At 43.7% G+C, this 21786-nt stretch overlaps 1 protein-coding gene across 1 annotated transcript in view; it reads left to right on the top strand.

The window, feature by feature from the left end:
• The window catches only part of fat2 (FAT atypical cadherin 2), a 91702-nt gene that overhangs the window by 24283 nt on the left and 45633 nt on the right, over positions 1–21786 (top strand). The window contains exons 8-15 of the mRNA XM_079228904.1: positions 1315–1527; positions 2115–2325; positions 3295–6962; positions 7589–7985; positions 11198–11397; positions 12818–12971; positions 13931–14164; positions 19423–19812. Of these exons, the coding sequence (XP_079085030.1) occupies positions 1315–1527; positions 2115–2325; positions 3295–6962; positions 7589–7985; positions 11198–11397; positions 12818–12971; positions 13931–14164; positions 19423–19812 (5467 nt within the window). The remainder of the gene's footprint in view (positions 1–1314; positions 1528–2114; positions 2326–3294; positions 6963–7588; positions 7986–11197; positions 11398–12817; positions 12972–13930; positions 14165–19422; positions 19813–21786) is intronic.

Below are 21786 nucleotides of genomic sequence, written 5' to 3'. Positions count from 1 at the left end.
GTTATTAAGGGACTTTGGTGATTTAAAGGTTTAATTTAGGTTCACCAAAGTCACTTAATAACACAAACCAACTAACAATGGATCAGCATCTCCTGTGTTCTTCGGGGTAAAATTGCTGTTTTTATCATGGAGTCTGGTGCTATCCCTTTAAGGACTTTCATGCTCGTGATTGCAGAGGACAAAACAGCACTTTTCACACCTGGTTGTGTCTCTGACATACCAACGATTATCTGAACAAATCCAAACCAGCTCCATAAGTTTTTTCCCAACGGGCTTTAAACTCTCGACTAACGAACTTTCCATCAAAAAGCGTACCGATGTTTCTCAAACTTCTTCCTGCCGAGCTCCCCATTGGAAGCTGAGGAAAGGAACGCCCACCGAGACACTAATGTCTCTTGTGAATCTCACTGAATCCACAAAAACGTGTGTTCAGATTCAGCAGAGTTGTGAGTCTGAGAAGGAGCGTGCTTTATTATGCAAAGTGCTGCAATCGGGCGCGAAGGGTTCTTAGTCCCGTAGGCTGTGCTTTAGTGATTCCTGCTCAGGTGGTTTTAGACGTAGGAACCGGGACGCTTCCAGAGTTAGAGATATTTTAGACATTACACTTTCAATTCAAATTCAAGCGCACGTTGAGGATTATTATCAACAGGAATGCGTCACTGTAATTATCAGGACATCAGACAGAACCAGTCCGCTGTCGTTTCCATAATCACAGTAATCTTCTTCCCCTCTGGCCTGACTCTGAAATTGTTGCTCTAACAGAACATCTTGTCCTTTTTTTGGGTTCTTTCTTTTTTTCAATCATTTTAGTTTAACTTTGTATAAGTTACACATTACTAGACAACAAACAACAACAACAAATAAGTACAAATAAAAAAGAATACATAGCAACTATACGAACAATCAGACAAGGACAGAAAAACAGAAATCATCATAAATCATCATCCTCCATATTGAACCTACTATAATAATTATATTTATCTCATTCTTGCCACCATTTTATTTTCAATTCATCCCCAAAAAAGATTACATACAAGCTGCTCCCTTCACAGGAAGCCAATGCTAAAAAGAAAAAGGGAAAAACCGAAACCCCATATTATGTCCGTCAAAACATTTAAATATAAATATAAATATTGCGGACTCATCCCTTCACAGTCACAAACATGTGTTCTGTTGTTCGTCAGAAAGCCTTTATGAATACAAATTGTGCTCAAATTGAAAATGTAGAAGTCCAGGTGTTCAGTTTCCAATACATTAGTTTCCTGTGTTATTTCTTTGTCATCACCTTGCCCCCGCCCTCCCTGTGGGTCCCAGGTGAGGGTTCCTGAGGACACGCCCCCGTGGAAGGACATCCTGCACATCAGCGCGCAGGACGCCGACATCAACAGCAGGCTGCTGTTCTCCGTCCACAGCAGCCTGCATCCAAACAGCACCAAGCTCTTCCACCTGGACCCAAAGAGCGGAGTCCTGGTGCTGACGGAGGAGCTCGACTACGAGAGGATCTCCGCTCACACGCTCATCGTCATGGTAACGACGACGCCGTTATTAATCTGTAATGAGGATTGGTGAAGTATCGTGCGGAGGAGTCAGAGGCAGGACATGATCAATAGTATTTTAAATCATAAATGTAGAAACAATTGTTCCAACTAATGATGAAGGATTATGCTTTGGATCTGTGTTGCACCATTAATACATGAAATGCAGCTCAAAGTTCTCTGCAAAAAGATCTAGCTTTATTTTAACATTTCTATTCTTTCTCTCATTTTATTTTGCCTCACCTTATATTTCTACAACATCAACATCATTAACATTATTAACAGTGGCAACATGTGTTTTGCTCTGTAAATACTCACTCAACATATAATACTGGCTTAACATACAAAGAATCCAATGGAAAAAACAACTCTAAAAAATGCATCTGAACAGAGAGCATATGAAAAAAAGGATACAATAATTCAGAATTTAAATGTGCATGGAATATTAACAACATTGCATGCCTTAAATAAGCAAAACTGGTGCAGTACTCATATTTAATATATATATTTAAAGGTCTTTCTGCTCCAGTAGTCTCGTCCCACCATCGACTCAAAACACTTGTCCTTGCTCCTCGTCAGGTGCGTGACCAGGAGATCCCAGTGAAGAGGAACTTTGTGAAGGTGGTGGTTCTCGTGGAGGACTGTAACGATCACTCGCCGGCGTTCCTCAGCCCGCGCTACGAGGCCGGCGTCTCCGGCTCGGCCCCGACCGGCACCGAGGTGGTCCGGGTCAAGGCCCTGGACAAGGACATGGGCAGCAATGCCGACATCAGCTACTCTCTGAACTCCGGTGAGCCTTTAATATATATATGTATATATATATATTAAAGTTGGCTCCTTTCTGCAGCTTCTCTGTGCTTCACATTCATTCAGTTGCACACAAGCACACCTGGGAGCTGCCGCCATTTTCTAATATACACCGCCGGGAGCTGCCCTGTGCAAACGCAGCCTTCAGAAGTGGACTACTTAGCTTTGAGGGTTCAAGGGCACAATGATGGTGCCTGAGGGAGAAAAAGTTTTTCTCAGTTGCCTTGTCGGCAATGATTTTCTGTTTGGGATTAGAATTTAAACCTCCTGGTCTCTCTGGTATATTGCTGGGCATATGTGATCAAAGCAGTTGGTAATGACTCCAACTGCTGCGGTGGAACACATTATGCTTGCTCATTGTATTTTATACAGCAAAGAACATCCATTAATGTAACTGACTCCAGAGCAGTTTCTCTTGTTCATATAAAAAGGTGCTTTGGAACAAAAAGGACACGCCTCACTGCAGCAAGAAAATGGAACTTTTAACTCTAAAACTTTATCTGAAAGCCAAGCTGAGAGAAGTTATGGAAAACTATTATCAGATTGATTTTATTTGAATTGTTTTAAGGCTTAAATGAGATGATCAAAACTACATTGTTATAATTAGTATTACATTATAATCTGTACAAAACTGAATTGTTAAAAAAAACTTCCACCAGACTATTTTTTGGGTCGGGAAACACGTCCTTGAAATATCCAGCTTTTCCTTTTGAGAAACACGATAACAGATGAATTACCTGTAAAATGTTTTCTAATAACAAATATATTGTTATTGCAAACCTGTGAGACAGATGGAGGACTCACAGGCTGCATCAAGCGCACACAAAGAAGCAGCAACATGTCAGTTATAGACCTAAAACATGTCGCATCAGGATAACAAGGATAGAATGGTTCATTACGCGTTTTGGAGTAGCTCATTTGTGTAACACTTCATTTTCTTTTCTCCCTGCAGGGAATATCGACAACATCTTCTCCATTGATCCGGAGCTTGGCTCCATCAGAGTGGTGAAACCTTTGGACCGTCAGCCTCAGGACCGGTTCCACTTGACGGTGAAGGCCACCGATCAGGGCTTCCCTCAGCGCAGCGACCTCTGCTCCGTCCACGTCCACGTCCGCATCTCCGACCAAACCCCGCCGGCCTTCTCCTCGGACGAATACCTAACGGAGATCAGTGAATCGAGCACCTTTGGAACGCCAGTGGTCACCATCTCGGCCTCCAGCCCCGCTGCTGTGCATTATGGGATAGAGAGCGGCAACTCTAATGGAACATTTCACATCAACCCATACACTGGGTTGATTTCCACCCAAAAGCACCTTGATTTTGAGAACTGTGTCTCCTACAAGCTCAAAGTCACAGCTTCCACCACGGCTGGAGCCTCGTCCAAGAGCGTCGTTTACATCTACGTGATCGACGAGAACGACAACGCTCCTGTTTTCCAGCGGCGCGAGTACCTGGGGCAAGTCAGCGAGTCGGCTCGCATGAACAGCATGGTGATGGGAGAAAGGAATACCCCTTTGGTCATCCAGGCCTCAGACGCCGACAGAGATTCAAATTCTCTGCTGGCGTATCAGATCCTCGAACCGGAGGCCCTGAACGTCTTCAAGATGGACTCAAGCATGGGCACCATCTCTTTAATCTCACCCGTTGACTTTGAAGCCAAGGCCGAGTATCGCTTCACCGTGCAGGTGAAGGACTCGGGGGAGCCGTCGCTGTACGCAACGGAGCCCGCCAAGGTCACCGTTCGGGTCCTGGACCTGAACGACTGCCCGCCACAATTCGCCACCCCTGTGTACGAGCCATCCGTCATCTTCCCGGCTGTCAGAGATACGGAGGTGGTGCGCGTCGCGGCCCATGACGCCGACTCGGCGGTCGCTTACAGCATCACCGGGGGGAATCTTCACAATGCCTTTTCAATTCACCCCAATACCGGAGTCATCACCGTGAGCAATGTGTCCGAATTTGGGCCTTTTTACCAGCTGGTTGTCAAAGTCTCTGACGGGCTCTACAAAGACTTGGCCACCGTCAAAGTAAATGTAACAAACCTCACGGCGAGCGATCTTGGATTTGAGCAGAAAGGGTATTCAGCAAGCGTTACAGAAAACCTAAAGACAGTCAAAGCTGTGGTGGGACTCCAGGCTACAGGTTGTTTGTTAAATGAGCCTCTTTCATATTCTATAGTCAACCCAGTGGGGAAGTTTGTAATCTCCCAGACATCAGGCGTTCTTGAAACAACTGGTATCCCCTTCGACCGGGAGGAACAGGATGTTTATGACGTAGTGGTGAAGGTAGAAGACATGAGAACGCCGCCTCGGACGGCAACCGCCCAGGTCAAGGTTTTCATAGATGACGTCAATGACAACGCTCCACAGTTTCTAAACTTGCCTTTTTCAATGATGATTTCTGAAGCCTACGATCCAGGAGACGTCTTATATCAAGCAACTGCCATCGACAGAGATCTGGGAGAAGATGGGTCCATCATGTACTCACTGGAGGAGGACTATGACCTCTTCAGGATAGATCCTAACATCGGTGATGTGTCCCTACGAAGGCCTCTTGACTTTGAAGCTCTGAATAAGTATGTTTTGACCGTCTTGGCTACAGATGACGGCGAGCCCAGTCGCAGCACAATGGCACAGCTCAGCATTCAAGTCAGGAATCAAACCAACCCTGTTTTCCAGACGCTTTTGTATCCCCTGAAAGTCCCTGAAAACGTCCCCACATTCACCACCATCTTACACGTCCAGGCCAGGAATCCAGAGGGCTATCGGCTCATCTACAACCTTGAAGAGGAAAACGCCTCACAGCACTTTCACATTGATTTCAAAACCGGCGTGTTGACCGTCGCCGACCCCCTGGACTATGAGAGCCAAACCCTGCACGTGTTGACAGTTCGCGCCACTGACTCTGTGACTGGATTTTTCTCGGAGGCCTACGTTGAAGTAGAAGTAGAAGACGTGAACGATAACGCGCCGGTTTTCTCAAAGCTCGCGTACACTGTGACCTTTGAGGAGGGTCTCCCAATCAACACCTCTGTGGTACAACTTTCTGCCTCTGATAGGGACTCCGGCAGAAACAAAGATCTAACCTTCCAGATGGTGAAAACGGAGAGCAACGAGACAGATTTCTTTGAGATAGACCCTCATAGCGGGTTGATTGTCACAAAACAGGTGCTGGACCATGAAAACACAAAACACTTTCATTTGAAAATCAAAGCCACTGACAATGGCAGCGTTCCTCTCAGTAGTGAAGCCCACGTCTTCATAAATGTCACCGATGTCAACGACAACCCACCGGACTTTGTGAGCTCCCAATATGACGCCTCTCTGGATGAAATGGCAAAGTGTGGCCACATAGTCATCAAAATCCAAGGGTCAGATCCGGACTCCGGGGACCTGGATAACCTCAAGTACAAAATTCTCTCAGGGAACGAAGGCCGCTACTTCAACATCAATGAATCTTCAGGAATCATCTCCTTTTCTAATGTCTGCAAGAGGAATCTGGATCCTTACTACAACCTGACGGTGGCGGTGTCGGACGGAGTGTTTCAGAAAACGGCACCAGTGAATATTGACATGATAAACAGCAACAGGCATAGTCCGCACTTCAAGCAGAACATCTACGAAGCAGAGCTGGCTGAAAATGCAGATGCAGGAACCCGGGTGATCCGGTTAGCGGCCGTTGACCCTGACGACGGGCCATACGGCAGTGTTGACTACACCATCATAAACAAACTTGCCGATGAGAAATTTGCCATCGACATTGATGGGCAGATTGTTACGACGCAACCGTTGGACAGAGAGAACCCGGCCCAGAGAGTCATAGCCATCAAAGTGATGGCGAAAGATGGCGGCGGAAAAGTGGCCTTTTGCACGGTCAAGATTATTCTCACGGACGAGAATGACAACGTTCCTCAGTTCAAAGCGTCAGAGTACCAGGTTTCAATTCAGTCAACTGTCAATAAAGGCTCCCCCGTGATCCAAATCATGGCTTACGACGCAGACGATGGCAAAAACGCAGATGTCACCTACACGGTAGATGAAGCCGGAGAGGTGACCGAAGACGTCATCGAGATCAACCCTTTCACCGGAGTCGTGAGTGTCAAAGAGAGTCTTGTCGGCATGGAGAACAAGATCTTCCACTTCAAAGTCAAAGCTCGCGACGGCAGCGTTCCTTTCTACAACTCCACAGTCCCCGTTCAGGTCAAAGTGGTTCCTCCTGAGGTTCCTCTTCCGAAGTTCTCAGAGCCCCTCTACTCCTTCTCAGCTGCAGAGGACACACCCATCGGGACGGAGGTAGGCTCGGTGAGGGCGGACTCCAAAATGCCCCTTATTTACAGCCTGGTCAACGGGAACACTGTGGAGAGCAACAAAGACAAGGTGTTCAGTTTGGACAAAGAAAGCGGAACTTTGCTGTTGCAGAAGACCATCGATCACGAAAAGACGAAATGGTATCAGATAGATGTGATCGCCCAAGGGAGCCACAACGGAACCGATGTTGCGTCCTTGGTGTCTGTCAGCATCCAGGTCCAAGATGTGAACGACAACCAGCCGGTGTTTGAGGCAAACCCATACAGGGCCTTCCTGGCTGAGAACATGCCTGCTGGAACCACAGTTATCCAGGTGAGAAAGTATTTCATATTGGAACTAGCTGCTTCTCACGGTGGACAGAACAAGTTTAACGTGTGTTTTATTTCGGTTCACATAAAATGTATTAAATATCTGTTTCCCATACTGATCGAAAAGCAGTCTACAGCTATTAGCTAAATGTGTCCTGGACACTGCTGCATTCTCTCTACTGACCACCAGGGGGTGACTCCTCTGGTTGTATAGAAGTCTATGCTTCATGTGTTAAAGCAGCATTCTCTCTCCTGACCACCAGGGGGGGGTGACTCATCTGGTTGTATAGAAGTCTATGCTTCATGTGTTAAAGCAGCATTCTCTCTCCTGGCCACCACTCCTCTGGTTGTATAGAAGTCTATATAAATGACTCTACTTCTCTTGATGTATTCCCTCAGTAAACATTGTAAACATGAGTTTATGTCTCAATCTCTAGTTTCAAGTCTTCTTCAATACAGCATGATGTTCATTTAGTAAATTATGGTCATTTAGAGTCAAACAGACCAAAAAGCAGGGGACACTTTAGGGGCGGGGCTACAAGGTGATTGACAGGTCTCTACCTTGGCGTTATCCGGTCAAGGAGTCGTCTGTGTTCTTTCACAACTCTAACCCTTCATCTTGACCCTCAGGTGACCGCCAACGACCCGGACACGGACACGAACGGCCGTGTGACCTACAGCCTGGAGTCTCAACCCGAGGACGCCGCGGCGGACGCCACCGAGGTGTTCTCCATCGACGGAGACAGCGGCTGGATCACCGCCGTGCGGGAGACGGACTGCGAGGCCGCCAGGTTCTACCGGTTCAACGTGGTCGCCACGGACCACGGCGGCGACGTCAAGCTGTCCTCCAGCGTCCTGGTGGAGGTGACCGTCACGGACGAGAACGACAACCCGCCGAGGTTCTCCGCCGACGTGTACCACGGCTCCGTGGTGGAGAACAGCAGCCCCGGCGACGTGATCGTCTCGATGACGACCACGGACGCCGACGTGTCGCTGGAGAACCGCCTCGTGACGTGTTACATCACAGGTGAGTGTGTGAACGCGAGCGTGAATAGTTTGCACAAAAGGGTAACCGTGTGTCACTTCATGCATCATGTATTTGTCTTTTTCTGTGAGTGTTTAGGACAAAAGAGTGAAATTACATCTTTGTAAATCACCCACACCTGAGTCATGATGGAACATTATTCAGCCACAGATGAATCACAAACAGGAGAAGGTTGAATAGAAGACATGACAGGATTAGCAACTAGATGCCCCGCAGCTAACAACAAAAACAAAGCCACAGAATAATGCTAATCCGTTCCATTTTCCTCCTCACCGTTCTTAAGGAGCTCCGCTGTCATAACAAAGTTGTTTTTTACCAAAGTGCTTTTGGATTATTTATAAAAGGTAGCGTTTGTGTGACGTTGACACCGGCTGGTCAACAATAAACACAAACAAGTATTGAAGTTGCCCACCAGTATGATTGATGTGAGGATTTTACTTATTCAGTGTCCGTCTCCGATGGAGCTCCAAAATTCATTATTTAGATTTCTGGTTGAAGCTCAGTCTGAAATATTAAAGGAAATACTGAGGTTGCAACCCACTTTTTTTCTTCAAATAATCACCAGAAAATCACATACAATTTTCCAATATTTAACTTTTATCTCAACAAACAATCTGTCTGTTATGTTTTCCGGAAAGTATATTTGATCTCAGGAGGCCACTGTTTGTGTTCTGTGTTAAACCAAAAGTCAACTGTGACTTATTTAAATTCACATCCATAACTTAAATAACATAACAAACCAGACCATGACCATGTATAGTTTGGTTGCGTTTTTGTCTTGTTTCAATTCACACAACTTAATTGAGAAATGCAGTTTAGTTAAATAGGAACGTAAACTAATGATTACTCATAAGTATATCTTAATGTAAAAGCTAACATTTAATTTAATATTTAAGGGGAATAATTACTTTTTCATTATGTAATTACTTTCTAGAAATTTCTTGAAAAAGTCAGATTTTTATTCTTTCTTCATCTTGTTCAAAGTAGAAAACTCTCCTTATCTAAATTATGTACAATTTAAGATTGTTGGGGAATTACTACATCGTATAAAATAGCAGTATCAACACTTCCAGTCTTTATTTAGTTGAACACAATGTTTCCTACATGCATTGCCGTTAAACCAGGGATCTTTTCCTCGTGGTGCTGCAGGTTTTATTGATATTTGAAGTAAACCAACTTCTAATTTTAGCACTTCAGACGTGTCTGGCTACTTTTGACAGCGTTAAAGAATTCCAACGGTTTCCTTCTCGGGGTTGAAGCGTTTCTGTCGCGGCTCCATCACGTCACCTGTCACGCAGGTGACTGGCTGTGATGCAATCTGCTGGTCGCACTCAACCCGCCGGTGTCAGCTGTCGAGACGGAAGGGAAAAATGATTTAATCTCAAAGGAAGAACGTTTGTAAGAAAGATAAGAACACAATAAAATACAAAACACCCAGGGGAGTCAGCCTAATATTAATATTCGACCACAACACGGACGTTTGTGAATTATTCATCAGGAAAAACATGGCATCTGCACTCAATATCAAAGCTTGTTTTGAACAAAAACCTGTGAATTAAAACATATTTACATCTGTCAGAGGGTAAGAAGAGAGACCGGAGAGTGAAACAAAAGCAGAAACAGACTCTCAGCACAACCAATAAGAAGCTCGGCAAATAGCAATAGCAATATGTATAAGTATACAAATATTACTTCTGTCAGCCTCATTCCCTTTTCCTGTGAACAACACAAAGAAAAGAGGAGAAAACATAATTCACATAAACTGTAAATGGTTGTTAACAAACTGGACATAGTTTGCTTTATTAGCTTTCCATCTTGATACAACATATTCAGGATCACCGTCACAGGTCGTCAATAACGGCGATCTGCTTTTTAAAAGTTCAATCATTGTTTTCATTCTTTTAGTTGATTGAAAACTATTGACAACTATTTTTCCATTACTGATTAATCGTTTGTCATTTCTTTCAAGCAAAAACTTCCAAATTACCAGTTGAAGGATCAAAGTTCTTAAATGATGAGAATTCGCTGCTGTTCCACTTCTTGCATTTCAAATATTTGAGCCGTCTCCAGAGAGCAAGAGGTCAAAGGTTGTTCACAATCAAATTAATGAACAGACTGGTTATTGACCATTATCTGTGGTTTGTCATCAGACATTTTGGAGAGTTCTCCGATTGTCGTCTGTCTGCTTTGTTGACTTCCCTTTGCTAAGCGTGCAAAGGTCATGGAATCTTAAAATAGTTATTTCCAGGCCTGGAAAAGTCCTTGAAAAAAATAAAATCCCCAAAGTTTAGTAAAAGTCATGTAAGTGTGTTATATTCATGTGTTCATGACGTTCATTTACGCTGAGTTAGAAATAATGAATATGCTTTTAAAAGAAAGACTCAAAATATAAGCAGGCATACATACAGGCATCTATATAAACGTTTATTCTTTTAATCAAACTATTGTCTCATTCATTTGTGTCATTTAAGGTTTACTGTATGCTTTGTGTTCTCATTGTTAGTTTAAATACTACATTTACTCACTTTTTACTGTTTACACCCAGATTTCACTAAATGTTTGCTCATGGGAATTTGGTCTAAAGTCATGGAAAAGTCATGGAAATTTCCATGAAAAATGGATTTCCATGGAAATTTGGTTTAAAGTCATGGAAAAGTCATGGAATTTGGTTAAAAGTCATAGAAATTTGGTTTAAAGTCATAGAAATTTGGTTTAAAGTCATGGAAATTTGGTGAAAGGTCATGGAAATTTGGTGAAAAGTCATGGACATTTGGTTTAAAGTCATGGAAAAGTCATAGAAATTCGGTTTAAAGTCATGGAAATGTGGTTTAAAGTCATGGAAAAGTCATGGAAATTTGGTTAAAAGTCATAGAAATTTGGTTTAAAGTCATGGAAATGTGGTTTAAAGTCATGGAAAAGTCATGGAAATTGGTTAAAAGTCATGGAAATTTGGTTAAAAGTCATAGAAATTTGGTTTAAAGTCATGGAAATTTGGTTTAAAGTCATGGAAATTTGGTTTAAAGTCATGGAAATTTGGTTTTAAGTCATGGAAATTTGGTGAAAGGTCATGGACATTTGGTGTAAAGTCATGGAAACCATTGGTCAGAATGTGTATGAACTACTTGTAGCCTTGCTGTGTCACTGGTCTCCATCAAGAACACGTCCAGTAACCCTGTTCTCCGCCTGCCGTGCAGACGGCGACCCTCTGGGCCAGTTCGCCATCATCCAGGAGGACGAGGGCGAGTGGGGCTTGATCGTGAAGGAAGTTCTGGACCGAGAGACCAGAGACAGATACACGCTCAAGGTCACGGCCACCGACGGGAAGTCGGAGGCTCTGGTCACCGTGGACGTCCACGTCCTGGACATCAACGACAACAGTCCCCAGTGCCAGCAGGCGAGTGGCTTCATCTCCTCGGCTGCCGGGAAACTTTTATTTCCTTTAATCGTCCAAACAAAGGTTGTCCAGGAAATGAAGTCTTGGTTTTACAAGTTGTGATGCACCCTGCCTGCGCTAATAAAGAATCTGATTGGTTTCATTGGAGGGTTTTTAGGGAGGAAAAGTGGTTCAACCTCTGTTGTAAAAACTTTACTGTCTTGAAGTAATTTGTTCTTGGATGTAATGAGAAGAGACTTCCTCCCAAACCGTAAACCCCTCATGTGCTCACAGATAGAGATATATATATATATATATATATATATATATATATATATATATATATATATATATATATATATATATATATATATAGTGAGCTGAATAGAGTATTCCCAGCTCTGCTGTGTCAGCAGTCTTTATTTCTCTTCTCCATTTATATTTCATTCTGCAGCCAAAAACATGTCGATATCAATTCTGAGAGGATCTTCTCAGCTTTGTTGTGATTTTGTGAAGTGTGTACAGTGTTTGTTTGTTTTCTTTCCCTAAGCTAATAAGCTAAAAGCATCCTAATATTATGAATGTATTGATTTCTGACAGGAAGCATCAGCTCAAAAGATGATGATGAAAAACTCCTCTCAGTTGTGTAGCTTGTTCAAATTTCACCAAAACTACTGAACACCATAAACAGTAAAAGTCATCAATAATTGATGCAATGACATATAAATGTGCCAACAGTCCTATTACTTCATATTTGAGATTATCATTTGTTTATCTCATCTTTAATTTGACGGACGGATAACTTGTGGGAGGTAAATTGTAGAAAAATATGGAAATTGATCTTAAAATGTAATGCTTTATGTTTTGCAAACACAATATTCAAAGTTGCAGCATCACATATGGCAGCAAAAGTGAAAGGCAAGCCCAGATTCTAGTGGGTCTTTACATTTTTAGGAAAATCCTGCATAGTATACCTTTCAGTTGGCTGATTTTAATGCATATATTTAGAATTATATCTGATTTCATAGTAAAACAATTTAAAGAAACGATGTTTTATACACCAAAACCCTTCAAAATCAGAATTGGAACCATGTATTTGCCAGGTATGTTCACATATGAGACACAACAGTGGAATAAATATAAATATATAATTTACAATAGAATATAAAACATAAAATAAAGTCCACAGACAAACAGATAACAGAACAAAACAGGTTCATTATAGATTTCGGGACTTTTCCATCTACTTCTGCGATCTAATTTCATTGGGAAAGAGTTTTTTAACACATTGGATCCTCCTGCTGGTTTCTCTTTGGTTTTCCAACCGTGGCTGCAGACCACGTGTCTCTCTTCATTTATTTATTTATTTATGCGGCACTCGGCCGTGCAAAGTGCTGTGCAAATGGAAGGCCTGATCATTGTCATTATCCTCCCGCTCCAGCTGGTGTACGCAGAGGCGGTGATGGAGAACTCGCCCTCCAGCATGTTCGTGCTGAAGGTCTCGGCCTCGGACCCGGACGTGGGCGCCAACGGCCAGGTCTCCTACAGCCTGCACGGCCCCAACGCCGACAAGTTCCATCTGGACCAGCGGACAGGTGGGGCGGCGCCGGTCTGGGGTCGCGGCACGAGCGCCTCCTCGGTGTTTGAGCTGCTGATAGCATCAGCACTCAGGGGGATGTGCACAGGACATCTCCTTTGTCACTTCGTTTTTTTTTTTTACTTTTTTTCTTTGAGGAGCAACTCTTTCTCTTTTTTCAAAAGTTTGTTATTGTGAGGCCACATTTTCTAAGAATTGAACAATTATGACATTGTTTTGCTCTGATTCTACTTCATAAAAACGCGTAAACATAATGTCAAAAAACTCTCTTCGAACGTAATTAAGTAAATAAATACAAAGGAAAAACGTAAATAATAAATGAATATCTATAATGAAAATGATTATAAATTAAACAATTATATTAATCTTTGCAACAATAGTTATAAATTTAATTACCATAACTTCTTTCTCTTGTGTTTTAAATGCCACCTGATTGGCTGTAAGATATCACAGCTTTACTGAAGTGCAACCTGACACTTTGGTATTGAAATATAATTCAAGGATTATAGTTATGTGATCCGACTTTTAATTTAGAGCCAACAACAGATCGGTTTCTGGTTGCTACTTTAGTTTCTTTTTTGTCTTTGTCTGAAACAATGGGGAAAGTACACATTACATGTGTAATAAAAGACATGAAATTCCATATTTAATATAATATTATGTATTTAATACCGTGTTTATTATTCCAGGACAAATGACAAACCAGGTGACAAAGGTATTTTTAACTCTTTGAGCCCTTTTATATCAGGTCACAAGGTACAAATCAAGAAAGAAACATGGTATAAATCCACCCCAAAACATGTTAGGTATCAAATTAAACATAAACATCATGTCTGCAATAATATATAATCCTCATGTACAACCTCTAAACACAACAATACAATAAATAGGATTAGGGTGAGGGCTTAAAGGGCCTCTATGTATTATAACCTCATATCGTATCCGTCGCTCCCCCAGGTGAGCTGTTCACTCTGGCCGTGTTGGACCGCGAGACGGAGGCGGAGCACAACGTGGCGGCGAAGGCGACGGACGGCGGCGGGCGCTCGTGCCAGGCCGACATCCGGCTGACGATCCAGGACGCGAACGACAACCCGCCGCACTTCTCGTCCAGCCACTACGAGGTCACCGTGTTCGACAACACCACCGTCAGGACTCCCGTCGCCGTCGTATACGCCAGGGACCCGGACGCCGGTAGGTTATTAAGTGACTCTGGGTTCTGTGAAGAAGCCAACAGGGAGCATTGTGAAGAGTTTCCTCTCAGGTCAGAACACGCCGCTTCAAGCCTTTAGGCCGGGTAGCAGCGACTGTTTGCTCTCCGAAAGCCGAGCGCACAGGCTCGGCTTTGTGTGCGCGGAGGATTAATTCCAAGCACAATAAAAGACTGAGCCTCTTCCCAGCAGACCTTTGCTTTTTTTCAATCGCCCACCTGAAGCCTCTCCACTGTCACCCAGCTGGCTGCTAACGGGTCTCTACTCAGAGAGGTGAACCTCTTGCTCCACTCAGTCTGACCATTTCAAATTCACTAGCTTCTGCTTCGTGATTTCTCTGACTTTTCATCTTGTGCCAGTTTTTAATTTGTCCAATACTTTGGTTCGTGAGCAAATACCAAATATCTGCATCAGCTGTACTTTGTGTTGAGAGCTAATTAGCAAATGTTAGCATGCTGACGTGATAATGTAAGAGGGTGAAGAGTATATTATATTATAGCTCTACTAAAAAATAAGGATGTCAGCTTCTCACATCTACTAAAGCGGAAGAAGTCCTGTCCTTTGATTTTCTCGACAACCGTTCACACTTAGAATGTAGAGTCATTTATATAGACTTCTATACAACCAGAGGAGTCCCCCCCTGGTGGTCAGTAGAGAGAATGCAGCTTTAACACATGAAGCATAGACTTCTATACAACCAGAGGAAACGTCTCCTGGTGGTCAGGAGAGAGAATGCAGCTTTAACACATGAAGCATAGACTTCTATACAACCAGTGGAGTCACCCCCTGGTTGTCAGTAGAGAGAATGCAGCTTTAACACATGAAGCATGTACTTCTATACAACCAGAGGAAACACCTCATGGTGGTCAGGAGAGAGAATGCAGCTTTAACACATGAAGCATATACTTCTATACAACCAGAGGAGTCACCGCCTGGTGGTCAGGAGAGAGAATGCAGCTTTAACACATGAAGCATAGACTTCTATACAACCAGAGGAGTCGCCCCCTGGTGGTCAGGAGAGAGAATACAGGTGTAACACATGAAGCATAGACTTCTATACAACCAGAGGCGTCGCCCCCTGGTGGTCAGGAGAGAGAATGCAGGTGTAACACATGAAGCATAGACTTCTATACAATCAGAGGAGTCGCCCCCTGGTGGTCAGGAGAGAGAATACAGGTGTAACACATGAAGCATAGACTTCTATACAACCAGAGGTGTCGCCCCCTGGTGGTCAGGAGAGAGAATGCAGGTGTAACACATGAAGCATAGACTTCTATACAATCAGAGGAGTCGCCCCCTGGTGGTCAGGAGAGAGAATACAGGTGTAACACATGAAGCATAGACTTCTATACAACCAGAGGCGTCGCCCCCTGGTGGTCAGGAGAGAGAATGCAGGTGTAACACATGAAGCATAGACTTCTAGCTGCATGGTTTATCCTCCAGCCTTGTTAGGCGATGCAACAACGTCATATAGGGTGTTGTTGTTCAAGGGAGAGCGACAAAAACAAATGGGCTCCTTTGAACAGACCAGTGGTGCATAATATCAGACCTGAAACAAACTCCCTACACAAGTTTATTTTCTCACCTTTATTTGCATCTTCTTTGTTTCCTTTGTGCTACTTCATAATTCCCTTTTTCTCTCACTCAAACACATTTGTCATTCTGTTTGTGTGTTTCCGCACACACAGTTTTTGATTTTCTTTTTAATCACTTTAGTGTGTTACCTCTAATCAAATCTGAACCAGTCTCTTCCACCTGAAGTTTGCTGACACAGTTTGGTACCAATTTGGACTGCCGTGTTTGCATGTTTTATTCATGCCTTGGCTTTGATGGTTGGTTGGCTTTTTATTGGTGTAAACAGTAAAATCAGATAAAAGTAAAGTAAAACAGACAGTTTTCCTCATCTGAAACCATCTGTAGTGCTCAGTCAGTGTAGGCGTGTGTGTGTGCCTGTGTCAGACACACACACACACACACACACACACACACACACACACACACACACACACACACTGGAATAGTCACAGTTCACACAAGAGGATCAATGTAAATGCACAAAGACAAATACACACACATGCTTTTGTTTGCACTGAGATGGACAAATTCCGACAGACACACACACACACACACACACACACACACACACACACACACACACACAAACACACACACACACACACAGACAGAGCTGTTAGGGAAACAGGAGCAGACAGAACAGGTCAGCCACTCCTTCAGATGTGCAGCAGCTTGTCCTCCTTCTCTACACAGACAACTTTCTCATGGACAACAATGACTAATGAACTTTTCTCTTTTTTATTTTGTATTATTTTGCTAAAAGAAATGTATCGAAAACACATTACATTTTCATTACCTGCAGGTTTCCCAACAGGTAGAGACAGAAATACAGACGCTGTTCTTTAAGTGGATCTCTCTTTGTGATCATTTTTATTTAATACAGAAAAATGTAAAGAATAATCGATATTATGATGCATGTTTTACTATCATCCTTCCCAGATTCATCCAGAAGGAAACTGGTGACACAGCATTTATATTTCACACTCAGGAAACATGAGGAAAAATAGAATACCAATCAACAGTTGAATCCCTGATCCTCTAGAAAGCAGGATTTTAAAAGTTGTCCGTTAACCATCTTTAAGTGAATTTATTAGCTAAACTCTTTAACGCAGTAAAACAAAGCATCTTTCCTCGAGAACTTGCCCAACCACCTTTTTGCTGAAGCTCCTTTCCCGTTTAAAATGTTGACCTTTAATCCCGCCACTCCCATAAATCGCTGTAATTATCCTTAAACAGCCGTTGTTGTAGATCTCTGAAAGGAAACAGTGGCTGCTCGTCTCTGAGGTGCAGGGCGTGTGGACATGTGTTTACTGAGGGGCCCGTTAAGATATGCAGATTAGTGTCCTTATTCCAAGTAGGACAATATTCCTAAAAGCAAAGAAAAACTGACATTCAGCGCAGCCTCCCTCCTCCAATCCATCAGCCGCCTTCTCAAAAAGATCGGCGTTGAGATGTTTGCTCTGCCTCAGAAACCCGTTGACGTGCGAGTCCTCATGACGATTGAAAGCAGGAGTCTTCCTCCTCCTCCTCTTCGGCGTCTGGCCTGCAAACTGCTGGCCGGGCGGTTTGAGTTTGACGGATTTTGAGTGTCGCAAACTGCAGTAAACCCAGATTGAGATGCAAAATCATGGACAGATCCACACGTCTTAGTCGCAAAACATTCGGAAAAATAATCACCTTATCATCGTAGTCACAGGTTGGCCTGTGTGGTTCCTTATTCTGTCTTTGCTTACTTAGAATAAAATGAGAGCTGGTATATTTTCTGTAATAAATCGATCGATAGAGGCCGAAAAGGTCAAATCTAGTATTTCCCCATCCTGTGACCTCTCAGGTGTGTGTTGCTCTCCTCTTCGTGGGTTTCTGACCTCCATGGTTTAACACTAGAGTCAATCATTTAAGAATGTTTCACCATTTCAATGAACCGTTGATCAGAATGTGTCTTGTGAGCTCGGGGTGGACAGAAAGAACACAGCGAATACACGTCAACGACACAAGACGAATGCATCGACACAGACGCGTCAGATGATGAGAGGACTCTGATCCTTTACACGTCACGGATGCTTGTTGAATATTTAGTTTGAGTCATGAGTTCTCTCATAACTCAAACCTCGCGGGCGGGTGTCACCGGTTCTGCAGGACCTAAAATATGGAGGTGACTTTCCTTTAATGGAGTCTCTCTTTTCCAGCCGTCCAGAGACACGGACGGGTCACGTTGCCTTTAAGTGTGCTCTGGATATTCATGTTCCCAGGCAGAGGGTTCCTATGGTATCCAATGTGTTTTCCAATACCCACACTATCAGACTATTTAGTTTCTCAAATGCAGTATGCCAAAAATACCAGGATGTCCGAGTACATAGCGTCGCATTTTGCCGTTTGTAAGCCAGCGTCCTCTTCTGGCGGTTTTTACCCACAATCCTTTGTGCAGCAGGTATATTGAGCAAGAGGGTCAAAGTCATGACGGAGTAGTACGACTCAAGTAAACGCACACACGAGTAAAAAGTACAGTGAACGCAGCTCTAATGAGCACATTCACGCTCCCTCTTTTCATTTGCATTTGTTTTTGACAAACGTCAAGAGCTTCGTTTTAAGATTCATCCTGATAATCTCACTAACGACGCTGACATTTGATGCAGACCTCGCTGCAGCAGCAGTGTGCGTAGAAACCACTTTGACGCGTGTCATATCCGGATATATCATTTTACAAAAGATTCTTCAACATCAAGACGCTTCCTCCTTTGATCGTAGAGTTGAAAGTTATGCGATGTGCTTTGACATCATGTCCTCACTTTTAATCACGAACACGGCCTGCGGGGATCCGGATGGGTTCTTTAATAACAATAGCACATTCCTGGGCTAATTTCTTTGAGCGGGAAAAGAAAAGAATCCAGGTGTCGCGCAGCAGCAAGTCTGAACAGCGCCGACATACAACGTACGTCACATGACTGGAAACCAACTAAATAAGAAAAAAAGAAGTTGTTTATTTATATCGTAATTATATTAATACATTCTGACATAACATAGCTCTATATGTTAGGAGTATATGTGCAGTTTGGGTTTGATTGAGTAAAGTTAAATATTTTTAATAATTATTTTAGTTTTTTCGAGCGATCGTGTCGAACTCGGCCAACGCTGAAAAAGTGTAAAATTGGTTTATCGTCAATAATTAATCGGCTCTTTTCTCCAAGCTAATGCTATTTAAAGTTAGCATCTGTGGCATCTGCGCACATTTTATCAGTAAAAATAAAATCCTTCCAGTTCACATATGTGTTTGTGGTATATTAGTTTATGATAGTAAACAGAAGAAAAAAACACACAAAAAAAGAAGTTGTTTATTTATATCGTAACTATATTAATACATTCTAGATTTATATAACATAGCTCTATATGTTAGGAGTATATGTGCAAAGTTTGGGTTTGATTGACTAAAGTTATTTTAGTTCAGGATTTTCGAGCGATCGTGTCAAACGCTAAAAAAGTGTAAAATTGGTCATTCGTCAAAAATTAATTAGCTCTTTTCTCCAAGCTAATGCTATTTAAAGTTAGCATATGCAGCAAAATAAAGCACATAATTGGGCTTACTTTTTAATCCTGTTAAATGACAATTTTTTTACATATTTCCAGGAAATTCTTGAATTTTTCCGTAAAACCCTCCATGTCCTCTTCCAGGTATAAACTCAGAGGTGAGGTACTCCCTGCTGGCGGGCGACGGCGGCTACTTCTCCCTGGAAGAGTTCTCTGGGATCCTGCGGCTGGAGCGACCCCTGACCTCCGAGGCGCCGCCCAGCTTCGAGCTGAAGGTGAAGGCCAGCGACCGCGGCCTTCCCCGGCACCTCTACTCCGTCGCGGCTGTGACGGTGGACGTGGTCTCGCTGGACGACTACCGGCCCGTCTTCCTGAGCTCGGAGTACACCGCTCAGCTCCCAGAATCCCTGGCGGTCGGGTCGCAGGTGCTGAGCGTCTCCGCCCTGACGATGGACGGCGGCGGGCCGGATCCCGTCGTCTACCGGATCACGTCCGGCAACGAGGAGGGACGCTTTCTGCTGGACACGAGGACAGGTGGGGTTTTTATACTCGAATGTTCTATCCGTCTCACACGTTGTTTACACATCTACGACCCCAAATAGAGCAGTCGCCCCCCTGGTGGTCAGGAGAGAGAATACAGCTTTAAGACATGACGCATAGACTTCTATACAACCAGAGGAGTCGCCCCCCTGGTGGTCAGGAGAGAAAATACAGCTTTAACACATGAAGCATAGACTTCTATACAACCAGAGGAGTCGCCCCCCTGGTGGTCAGGAGAGAAAATACAGCTTTAAGACATGACGCATAGACTTCTATACAACCAGAGGAGTCGCCCCCCTGGTGGTCAGGAGAGAAAATACAGCTTTAACACATGAAGCATAGACTTCTATACAACCATAGGAGTCGCCCCCCTGGTGGTCAGGAGAGAGAATACAGCTTTAAGACATGACGCATAGACTTCTATACAACCAGAGGAGTCGCCCCCCTGGTGGTCAGGAGAGAAAATACAGCTTTAACACATGAAGCATAGACTTCTATACAACCATAGGAGTCGCCCCCCTGGTGGTCAGGAGAGAGAATACAGCTTTAAGACATGACGCATAGACTTCTATACAACCAGAGGAGTCGCCCCCCTGGTGGTCAGGAGAGAAAATACAGCTTTAACACATGAAGCATAGACTTCTATACAACCATAGGAGTCGCCCCCCCTGGTGGTCAGGAGAGAGAATACAGCTTTAAGACATGACGCATAGACTTCTATACAACCAGAGGAGTCGCCCCCCTGGTGGTCAGGAGAGAAAATACAGCTTTAACACATGAAGCATAGACTTCTATACAACCATAGGAGTCGCCCCCCTGGTGGTCAGGAGAGAGAATACAGCTTTAAGACATGACGCATAGACTTCTATACAACCAGAGGAGTCGCCCCCCTGGTGGTCAGGAGAGAAAATACAGCTTTAACACATGAAGCATAGACTTCTATACAACCAGAGAAGACGCCCCCTGGTGGTCAGGAGAGAGAATGCAGCTTTAACACATGAAGCATAGACTTCTATACAACCAGAGAAGACGCCCCCTGGTGGTCAGGAGAGAGAATACAGGTGTAACACATGAAGCATAGACTTCTATACAACCAGAGGCGTCGCCCCTGGTGGTCAGGAGAGAGAATGCAGCTTTAACACATGAAGCATAGACTTCTATACAACCAGAGGCGTCGCCCCCTGGTGGTCAGGAGAGAGAATGCAGGTGTAACACATGAAGCATAGACTTCTAGCTGCCTGGTTTATCCTCCAGCCTTGTTAGGCGATGCAACAACGTCATATAGGGTGTTGTTGTTCAAGGGAGAGCGACAAAAACAAATGGGCTCCTTTGAACAGACCAGTGGTGCATAATATCAGACCTGAAACAAACTCCCTACACAAGTTTATTTTCTCACCTTTATTTGCATCTTCTTTGTTTCCTTTGTGCTACTTCATGATTCCCTTTTTCTCTCACTCAAACACATTTGTCACTCTGTTTGTGTGTTTCCGCACACACAGTTTTTGATTTTCTTTTTAATCACTTTAGTGTGTTACCTCTTCTATACAACCAGAGGAGTCGCCCCCCTGGTGGTCAGGAGAGAGAATACAGCTTTAACACATGAAGCATAGACTTCTATACAACCAGAGGAGTCGCCCCCCTGGTGGTCAGCAGAGAGAATGCAGCTTTAACACATAAAGCATATACTTCTATACAACCAGAGAAGACGCCCCCTGGTGGTCAGGAGAGAGAATACAGCTTTAACACATGAAGCATAGACTTCTATACAACCAGAGGAGTCGCCCCCCTGGTGGTCAGCAGAGAGAATGCAGCTTTAACACATAAAGCATATACTTCTATACAACCAGAGAAGACGCCCCCTGGTGGTCAGGAGAGAGAATACAGCTTTAACACATGAAGCATAGACTTCTATACAACCAGAGGAGTCGCCCCCCCTGGTGGTCAGGAGAGAGAATACAGCTTTAACAC

The sequence above is a fragment of the Taurulus bubalis genome (assembly GCF_910589615.1).
Source record: "Taurulus bubalis genome assembly, chromosome: 13".
Lineage (NCBI taxonomy): Eukaryota > Metazoa > Chordata > Actinopteri > Perciformes > Cottidae > Taurulus > Taurulus bubalis.
Note: the sequence above shows the minus strand (reverse complement) of the source record. Positions and strands in the feature narration are given on the sequence as shown.